This window comes from Stenella coeruleoalba (assembly GCF_951394435.1).
Source record: "Stenella coeruleoalba genome assembly, chromosome: 4".
NCBI classification, from domain to species: domain Eukaryota; kingdom Metazoa; phylum Chordata; class Mammalia; order Artiodactyla; family Delphinidae; genus Stenella; species Stenella coeruleoalba.
In genome coordinates this window covers 116,935,076-116,945,518 of record NC_137149.1, presented here as the reverse complement: position 1 = coordinate 116,945,518, position 10,443 = coordinate 116,935,076, and the positions used below count along the sequence as shown (strand labels likewise).

General features: G+C 40.1%; 1 protein-coding gene across 1 annotated transcript; it reads right to left on the bottom strand.

Annotated features, from left to right (window-relative positions):
- Positions 1-607: 607 nt before the first annotated feature.
- Positions 608-10,156, bottom strand: FGA (fibrinogen alpha chain; the record flags this gene model as incomplete). Its single annotated transcript, XM_079919837.1, has 7 exons — positions 608-1,317; positions 2,086-3,346; positions 3,934-4,079; positions 5,174-5,357; positions 6,191-6,316; positions 8,207-8,300; positions 9,771-10,156. 7 exons carry the CDS (start codon positions 10,154-10,156, stop codon positions 608-610), a joined length of 2,907 nt encoding a protein of 968 aa, XP_079775963.1.
- Between the last annotated feature and the right edge of the window lie 287 nt (positions 10,157-10,443).

Genomic DNA, 10,443 nt, shown 5'->3' with positions numbered 1-10,443 from the left:
AAAATTCTATGTGCATTATGGTCTTCATTGGAAGACTTAAGAAGTAGATAGATCTCTATTTCTGTTAGGAAAGAATGCTTCTCCTGCCTTGCTGGATTTGCTTGCCAACAGAAGAGATGAATGTACTTAGTAACATGTAAATTCCTATACAAAGTCCAGCCAGTGTTCAGTTCAATGATTCGCAACTTAAGATATTGGCTTAAAACCATTCAGGTAGAATGGATGAAATTACTTTTCTACTTTACAATGACCCGATGACTTTGGGTGGTGTGGGAAATGGAGACGTTCTCAGAACTCCACCCTTAAGTGTTGCAGAGAGGACCTTCCACTCAACACCCCCTTCCTGATGTACCGAATGTCCCTTGGTGCATTTTAATAAAAATTTTAAAACCCACAGAGCTATTTTAAAGCTTTAAAGTTCATATATCTTTATTTTTTAAAGCACTAATATGTCTCAGTTACATTTAGCTACAGTACAAAGAATAATAAAATAGCACCCGAGAATTTTTAGTAGGCTGTAAAGAATCTCGACTCCTATCGTCTCCTTAATATTTTCTCCTCTTCACTAAACACAAAAACAGAGTGCTCTCACTGCCACTCCTTCAGCCTATTGTGTCCCAAAAGGCCGGATTTTCATGCGAACAGCCCTGAGGGAATAATCCGCACCTCTGAAGGGGACCCAGACCACTCCGTTCTCAATCTCATAGGGACTGTTGTCCCTGGGGTCATAGGAGCCCCCGGGGTAGTAGATGCCATTGAGATTGGCTGCTTGGCAGTTGTTGTACCACCAGCCTCCTCCGTAGACTTCGGCACAATTGTCTTCCCACTTGTCTGCATCCCTGTCGAAGGTGCTGAAGCGCATGCCAGCATGAGAAGTGTACTCTGTCCCTTCCTCTACAGAACCCTCAATCAGAGCATCACCTGCCGTGCCCTCGTAGGAGGAGACCTGCAGGGCATAGCCTTCTGCCTCAGAGCCTACCCTCCAGTGATATTCTGCATAAGCCCCTTTCCCAGCCCAGTCTTCTAGTTCAACCCGAAGGATGGAGCCTCTCAGGGTTAGTAAGTGGAGGTATTCGTTGCCTAGCCAGAATTCTCCTTCTCCCTTGTCATTTAGGCTGCCGAAACCTTTCTTGTAGTCTTGCCAGGTCCGGTTAAAATTCAGTGAGCCATCCATTCTTTGCTGGATCAAAAGCCATCCTCCCAAACCGGTCTCTTGATCACAATAAACAGAAAAAATCTTACTGGATCCCGGTAGCTTGATATTGAAAATGCCACTTTGGGCACCTGAAGGATGTGTTTGGAGGGCATCATAACAGTCTAAAAAAAAAAATTAAGCTGGTTGGAAGAACTTACTCTCATTTAACTTTACAAAGTTAAATGGCCCAGATTAAATGAAGGCAGATACTGGCTTTCTTTCCCTCCCTCCCTTCCTTCCTTCCTTCCTTCCTTCCTTCCTTCCTTCCTTCCTTCCTTCCTTCCTTCCTTCCTTCCTTCCCTTTATAGAGAAAGGATGTGCTTACACTGGGATGGAACTTATGCAAGTAAGTAGCATTTATACATACACATTGCAAGGGGGATTTTTCTCAATGAATTTGGAACTTCACTTGCACATCCTGATTAATGGCAAGTAACCAGCAAAGATATCTAAGCATCATTTAATACTAATATCACTTGTTTCTAACCTGATCTCAATGTCAACTGAGACACACACTAAAAATATGATTAATCAGTTGAGTGACAATTTCCAATGGCACACATTTTGAATGGTAAAAGAATTTGGTTAAACAAATTTTAAATTGAGTTCCAGAGGGATTCATTCATTCATTCATTTAACATGTATTTATTGAGTGCTGACTCCACACTGCTAGGCATTTGGGAATACAGAGATGAACATGATAGACAAAGTCCCTGCCCCCATGGAACTTACAGTCTAGCACAAAAAAATAAGCAAAAACCTGTAATTTCAATAAAGCATGATAGAGGGCTAAGAAAGAAGTAAAAGGTGCTATGGGAGACATATTGTAGGAGTAATGAACTTAGTCTAGAAGGTCACGGAAGGCTTCCCCAAAGGAGAAGTGCGGATACCTCTGGCAGGGCGAGTTTTAGCATGGCCTCTCTTGGTGGCATGTGCTCCTTTGAAGCCAAGATCCTCTTCACTTCCAGCCTCATCTGCCATTTTATAGCCCTTGCTTTCAAACGTGGAGCCTCCTCTGTTGATAGTCATGCTACTGCTTGCAAACTCTCTGCCATGACTTGAAGTTTTACTACTGGACGAGACCTCAGGTAGGCCGAGGTGGTGAGAGCTGATATCCCCTAAGCCTGCGCCCCCAGAATGGATCTTACTGTCAAGCTCTTTAAACGTAGAGGAGAAAAAACCATCATTGTGCCTATGAAAGAAATCATCTAGGTTACCCCTGCCAGACAACTGCAAGTCTAAATCTGTGTCAGTACAGTCAGAGCCATCATCGGAGTTTACCACTTCTTTGGTCGTTTCTGTGCGACCATCGGCATGTGTAATAGTCCTTGTGACGATTTTAGAGCATGAACGACGAGTGGTGGCTGTGTAACCAGAGGTCTTCTCACTACCAATCAGAAGCTCTTTATCTCCTTTAGTAGTGACCAGTTTACCTGTGTGAAGCTCTTTCTTTGTCCCTGGACTTACATTTCCTGACATCTCTTCAAATGTGCCCCAGTCTGGGTTGGAAGGCCTGATGCTCCCATGCCCTGAGCTATCTGTCCTAAAACTTGTAGACACAGAACTTCCAGAGCTCCAAGTGCCAACACCTCCAGGCTCAGGGCGTCCAGTGTTCCAAGTGCCAGCACTTCCAGGATCAGGATGGCCAGTGTTCCACGTGCCAGCACTTCCGGGCTCAGGGCGTCCAATGTTCCAAGTGCCAGCGCTTCCGGGATCAGGATGGCCAGTGTTCCACGTGCCAGAACCTCCAGGTCCATAGATCCCAGGGTTCACATTTCCAATACTACTAGTTGCAGGCCTCCTGGGGCTTTCTGATGCTGATCCTGTTCCATGAGATGCAGAGTCTCCTCTGGCTTGCCCATCTCCACCAAACCTCTCTAACTCCATTTTCATCTGCTGCGTTTCCAGCAGTGCCTTCCACTCTGGAGGGGCCTCCTGAAGCTGGCTCTTGAACTCTCTGGGAATCAGGCCTGGAACTGGCCTCATTTTTATCAGTGGTAAATATTGACTGTCTCTAGAGGGAAGTAAGTCTATGGCAGTAACCTGTTCAAGTTTCTTCTGCTGATCTTTATAGTCCTCCAGATCTACTTTATGTTCTAAAGCCCTACTGCATGACCCTTTGCAAGATCGGATCTTAATATCAATGTCCACCTAGAGGGGGAGGGGAAGATAAAGAAAAAAGGTAGCTATAATAAACTAGGTCTATTGAGTTCTTAGTGGTTAATTTAATTTTTGGAAACTGGTTTCATTTCTTTGACTTGGAGACCTACCAACCAATACTTCATTTATGTAGTATCCTCAGTGAAAGAGAGGTTGGGTATTCTAAGGCTGGTCAGGATAAGCAATAGGAGCATCTGGATTTATCTTAGAATAGATCAAGAGCAAAGTGCTATTCCCTCTGAAAGGAGACACTGATGATGTGATCCTCTGTGAGACTGAGGCTGAAGACTCAGAGACACAGTGATGTCAGGGACAAGCAGGGGCTGGAATAAGACGCAAGGACTGAGTTTTTGCTTTTGAACTTTACCATTTTACGTGCCCTTGGAAATTTTACTTACTAGCACTGAGATTTTTTTCTTCATCTGTAGAGTGGGGAAAATAATACTTACTTTGTAGGTAGATGATGGCTATAACACATTGCTTTACATAGAGTAGGCATTTAATGAATGACTATTGCCTTCCTTTCCCTGCTATTCAAAAACAAAGAAATCTGGGGTCAGAGCCACATAATTACTCACCTCCAGCCGTTTCATATCTATCAGCTGATCCCTGACATTTTTCTGCAGAAGGTGGATATGCTGTACTTGTTCTATAACTTTGCGCTTCAGGATCTCAATTCTGCTTCTCAGATCTTCTGACACTTGGCTAAATGTATTTTCATTGTCTGAAATAGCAAATATGGGTACTGAAGTAGCTGCTGAGTGATTTGCTTGTAATAGCCAGCAAAAGAAGGAAATTTGCTTATGGATATTCCCCATTTTACTTCTATAATAGTTTGGACATTTAATTTGGGATTTCTAAATCTATTAGGCGTTTGATATTTGGACAATATCCTTCAGTCATCCATGGATATCACTTAAGATGCCTTATTAGTAATCCAAATAAATGCAGAAGACAAGAACTCTGAAATTTTAAAGGCATAATTGAGATAAAATAATCAGTTTGATTACATTCCAATTATTTCATTATATCCTTAATCAAGGGACGTGAATATATTCTTGGATTTTCTTACTGAAAAGGTTTTCTTCACAGTTATAGATTTGAAATTGTTCCTAAGCTTTTTTTAGGTCAACAAGATCATGCACTTGCCAGTTGCTCTTGCACCATCAACTTTAAATTAGCCATGTGCCTCCCAAGGATATGAAGAGTCAAGGCAAGGTTTCAGGAGCTGAGGCCTTACTAAACTCACTGCCCATGTCCAGAGTGAGTCCAGAGTTTCCTAGTCCTAATGAAACTTAGTCCTAGACCTATGAGAAAGAGACAACATGGCTCTATATTTTAAATTAAACAAAACAAAACAAAGCAAAACACTTCATAATAAGCTAGGTGGAGTCTGTGGGTTGCACTCCCAGCCCCACCACATGATAGCTTTGTGCCTTTGGCCTTTGAGAAAGTTCCCTGACCTCTCAGTTTCCTCCTTTGTTAGACAGAAACAGAAGTATCTACTCAAAAGTTTGGGCTCATCTTATTTTCCATGTATACTCTTAAAAAAGAACACACTTAAATTCTAGTCTTTGGTCCAAAATGCTGACTTACTTTGTGACCTTAAAGCAATTCTAAACCAATCTCCTTTACATGATATAAATAACAAAAACAAGCCCCTTCCTTAAAATTCCGGGATATCATAAAGGTATATTTTTCTGCATAAAGTACTTTGGAATAAAATCACAGTTGTAATAAGGAGACATCATATCTACTTCTGATTTTTGTTGTTTTGGTTGTGTGCTATAAAGTCAAAGCACTAACTGTAATACTTACTCTTAGAATTGGCAAAATCCCCTCTCAAAATATCGATTATGTTCCTGGTCAATGTGTTAGAGTCCTTATTGTTCTTCTGATAATCAAATAGTGAATTTTTTAGTTTATTTATTCTGTTTGTAAAATCTTGATTGACTTCATCAATCAATCCTTTCATCCTGCAGCCAGAAGGGCATTTGTAGTTCTGGAATGAAGAGGAAAAATTACATTAAGAGTCTATCTCTTGGAAACAGACATATGGGTGCCAAGCAGGAGGGAGGGTCGGGGGGAGGATTGGGAGTTTGGGATTAGCAGATGCAAACTAGTATATGTAGGATGGATAAACAGCAGGGTCCTACTGTATAGCCCAGGGAACTACATTCAATATCCTGGGATAAACCGTAATGGAAAAGGATATGAAAAAGAATATATATATATATATAATATATATATATATATATATATATATATATATATATATATATATATATATAACTGAGTCACTTTGCTATACACTAGAAATTAACACATTGTAAATCAACTATACTTTAAAATAAAATTTTAAAAAATAAAATTAATAAAAGAGTCTATCCCTCTGATCCAGTATAAATTTCAAGGTTTCTATGAGCCCCCACTGCTCCCCTCCCCAGTCTCTTCAGATCATCTCTTGACCTAAACGTAGTTTAAGAGGGCTAGTCAGAGATCTTAAAGAAATTCTGGAATGGGGGTCCACTTAACCATAAATTAGAACCCATGAAACCCAGAGGTCGTAATACTCAGGTTCCTAGTATTTGCCTGAACGTACAACTAAAATCCAATCTGTTAATCCCACCAATGACCCAGAGTCTCAGAGGTAATATAAACAGTGCTCTCAGGACTAAGTTCCTTTCCATCTGTCTTCTTTAATTTGATATGTAAGGAGCTATTAGATTATTTCCCACTGGACAAGTTTTTTGTGACCTAAAGTGTCAGCCTGTGTGAGCTGCCAGCAGCACAGCAAAGGACCGTCCTGCTCCACTCCCTGTGCCCACGGCTCACCCAGTCTTCATCAGAGCAGAAGGGCCAGTCCGACTCTTTGCAGGCAGACTGCTGTTTTTCCACGAGCCTTGGGCCACGCACACCTCCTCCTTCAGCGAGAAATTCACCTTCACTGGGATCTGCCGCCTTTAAGGATTCATAAACACACAAAAGAGAGGTCTTTAAGCAGATAAGGAGGAGATGCTGGCATGCCTGTAAATCCCAAGCAAGGGATCCAAGGGGCTCTGCAAGTTTCAGGTTTCTTATATTTGGAATGAAAATCCTAATGCCTATTTCGTGGAGTTGTGAGGTTAAAGGAGTTGAGTGTACAAATCTCAACTGTGTTCTACACTAAACAAGCATTTAATAAATGTTAGGAGCTTTAAAGGATCCATTATAAAAGGAAAATTATTTGAATCAACAAGCTTAGTTAAAAACTGCCTTTACATTTTCATTCATGTCTGGAGATAGAAAAATAATGGAAAAACTCAGTTCTTTCTCCTCTAACTCCTGTTTTAGTAGGAAAAAACCTACACCATCTTAGCTTAAGGTCTGTCTCTCCTTCAAGTATCTACCACAATGACCTTATGGGTCTATAATTTGAGCAAGTATATACAAGGACACAAATGTAGCCAATTCAGACTTAGAAATGCTTTTTTTGGGTTACTCACATAATAATTTATTTTTATTTGAAATGAAAAAAAGAACACTGAGAGCAAAAAAATATAAAAAGGTCCATGAAAGATACTTTTTTTGGAACACCTTATAATTAGAAATACAGATTTTAGAGAAAAATTTCTGTTGTGATCAAGTGAAATAGGATATATAGATATTCTTCCAACAAGATGTTATATCCTAAGAAATCAATCTTGGTTTTAGGTTTTAGCTATTTTTATTTTGTACCACCAAGTTACAAGGATTTTTATGACTATCAATCTCAGTAGTTTATTCTTATAGTTAGTTAACATTTTCTGTCTCATTCAAAAAAATACCCCAATAATAGTAATATTAACTCAAGCAATCAAGAACAACTTATTTAAGTGAACAAGTACAATCTTTTCATCTAAGAAATAAAATCATAAATTCAAACATACATTGGAAAAAGTGTAAAAACAGGCAAAAATTAAATATTTATACCAATAAGGGAGAAATAAATGAAACATGCATTATGCAAAGTATAACCTTAACAAATGATGTTAGTCTTGTTTCCCATAAAAATGTTTACTTATTATTTGTATAAGGGAGAAAATTATGTTAGAAACACTCTTTAGTTCCTTCTGCTCTGGTATTAGGGTTTATGAGCAATAAAGGAAAAGAAATAAAACAGAATAATTCACAGTCTGGAAGTAACTGAGATTTTGGAACATATTTACCATTTTTTTATAAGATAGAAGTTGAAAAATCTTGTTGAATGAAGTTTCTCTTCTTTTGCATAGGTCTCTGGAGTCAAACTTTAGGAATTATTGCAATATTTGTAATTATCTTAAAAGAATACAATTGCCTCCAAAAAACGTATTGCCTATCAATTAATCTCTTCCAATTTTGCTATGTAATATGTTTTCAAAAATAACTAATTTGCTTTTTATTTGTCTTAAAGAAACACAAAAACAACCTTTCAGAAAAGCTACATTAAACCACTGTTCTGCTTATTATGGACAAATAGCAATAAAATAATAACTAGGTTAAAAACTCTTATCATAAGAATGATCTGTTCTGTTAACTAGCAATCCCAAGGCTTTACAGCAACAAAGATGGCAAAAATTTCTTCTCTTTGAAAAAATCCAATGTAAGACCAAGCTATAGGTGTCGAAGATTCCCCTGTGAATTTTTACACTTTGGTCCCACTAAGTCTCCCTCTGAGGGTGATATTACCCTGTATTCTTGAGGTGTCAAGCCCATCTAGGGACTTGCCTCCACTGGCTACAGCTTATAAAGCTAACAGTGTGTGAGGACGTACACATGGCTGACTCAGACCTGCAAGCTCTTTGTGGAATAAACACCAGAGAGAAAGAGAAGAGGAAATAAAGAAGGCCATACCTGAACTGCGCCCATCACACTCAGGACCAGGAAGAGGACCCTCACAGAATCCATCTCTGCCGTGCGTGGGGCTGGCTCAAGAGGAGCACTCCAGCTGAAAGAAAGGAGGACAGCCTCCACGCCGAGTTTCCATCCCATTTAAGTCTGCAGGAGGTCTGATTAATCATTATCTTTGTCCCGTTGACACAGTCAACATGCACCCTGCATCCCTTGCTCCTTCTGTAAAGTTGGTGTCCCAGAAGTTCTTGCTCAATTCCCTAAGCTTGTTTGCTTCAGATAAGCTGTTGCAAACGTAGCCCAGTTCGTGGAAGATCCCACATTCCAGGAACAGGGTGACTTTGGGAATACAAAGGGGAACATGGGAGGACCTATCTCTACTCGAGTACTTGAAAGAATATAGAGGGTGGTGGAGGCAGGCTAGCTGTAGCCCACCAGCAGAGATCTAACAACTGAGATTTCACTTTATGCAGGAATTATGGTTGGTTGATCTGACTTTTGACTGACTGTGGTGACGAGCTGATCCTGAAGGCCTTCGATAAGCTTCCTCTATCCAGAATGGTTAAAACAAGCAGCCCCTGGAGCCAACCATTCTAGGTTCATACTTCCAGCTACACCATTTCCCAGCTCCGCTTTTGGACAAATTACTTTACTTCTTTATACCCCAGATTCCTCATTTTTAAAGTGGGGATAGTAATAACCTATCACACATGTTTTTATGAAGAATAAATGAGTTAATCCTTGTAAAGCCCTCAGATTGCCACATATCCAAAGGTACAGAAACTGGAAGGAAATAGTATTTTCATGGCACTTTATGTTCTCCAATAACAATTATTATTTCTTTCCAGTTTCTGTACCTTTGGACATGCTAATTTATTTTCCCCGATTTTCATCTCCATATCAAATTTTCTTGTCTAAGAGTTGTCAGATTTAGCAAATAAAAAACCAGGATGCCTAGTTAAATTTGAACGTCAGATAAACAGCAAATATATTTTAGTGTAAGTTTGTCCCATGCAATATTCAGACGTATTCATACTAAAAATGTGTTGCTGTTGTTTATCTGAAATGCATATTTAACTGGGCATCCTGTAATATGACTGCCAATCCTACCTTGTCTCAAATGTTGCTTCCTATGTGAAGCCAATCCTGATCATAGTATAACAGCCAAAATTTATCGAGTGTTTACTAAGTGCTGGGGACTTTGTTGGACACTTTACATAGTACCTGATTTCATGTCTCCAATTGAAAGCAATCTCTTGTTCTTTCATATTTCCTTAGACCATGTACCACTCATGACATTTATTACTGCAGGAACATTGTCCATCTCTTCCACTAGATCATAAACTTGAGAACTGACATGTTTTAATGGTCTTTATATTCTCCCCAAAAGGTGTGGGGCTTCATTGAGCAAGAAAGCATGAGCGGGTTCCACTGTTGTGAAATTGAGCCCTGTCTCAGGCTCTGCGGGCATGTGAAGCTTGCTGTAAATGGGTGAGAGCCCTGGTACAAGGCAGCACCCTCCTACACTGCTTGCTCCATGGAAGGATCTTTGTCTGATCAAGCTCACCTCTGATGTGGCTTTTTTGAAGCAGCTTCAGGGCTCAGAGAGAACCCTAGAGTCTTATCCAGGTTATGAAGGGCAATGACTCCATGGAAAGCTGGGTTACACTTGTCCACAGTGGTTGAACTAGCAAAATGCCAGGAATGTATAGGATCCGAGACTGACTTCCCCAGATGTTTTCCTCTGCCCACAAGAAGTGCCTTTCTTAGGGGTAAACATGGTATATGGAAGAAGTTCCCAGACAGTAATCTGGTGAGTTTCAGTTGACTTGGCTGGACATAATCTGATTGAAAGTAAGTTAACAGAAACCAGTGTGACTGAATGCCAGCACTCTGGTGCCATGTCTGGGCTTTTCCAAGGTACCACCTGTGGCACCATCCTTGCTGTTCCATGGCTCCTTCAAGTATCTGTGTGTCTCACTCCCTTACTTCATCCAGGGCTCTGCTCAGATAGCACCTCTTCAGAAATGTTTCCTTTGACCACCCAACCTGAGTTGGTTTTCACTCATTTTACTTTATCACTACTGGACAGTATATATGGGAAAGTTATTTGTTTATTTTTTGTCTCTTCCACACTAAGTTTCCTGAAGCCGAGGCACACTGTCTAGTACAATGCCAGGCATAGGGTAAGTACCAGTAAGTATTTGTTGGAGTGATGGAAGGCTGTAACAGTGGCAGCA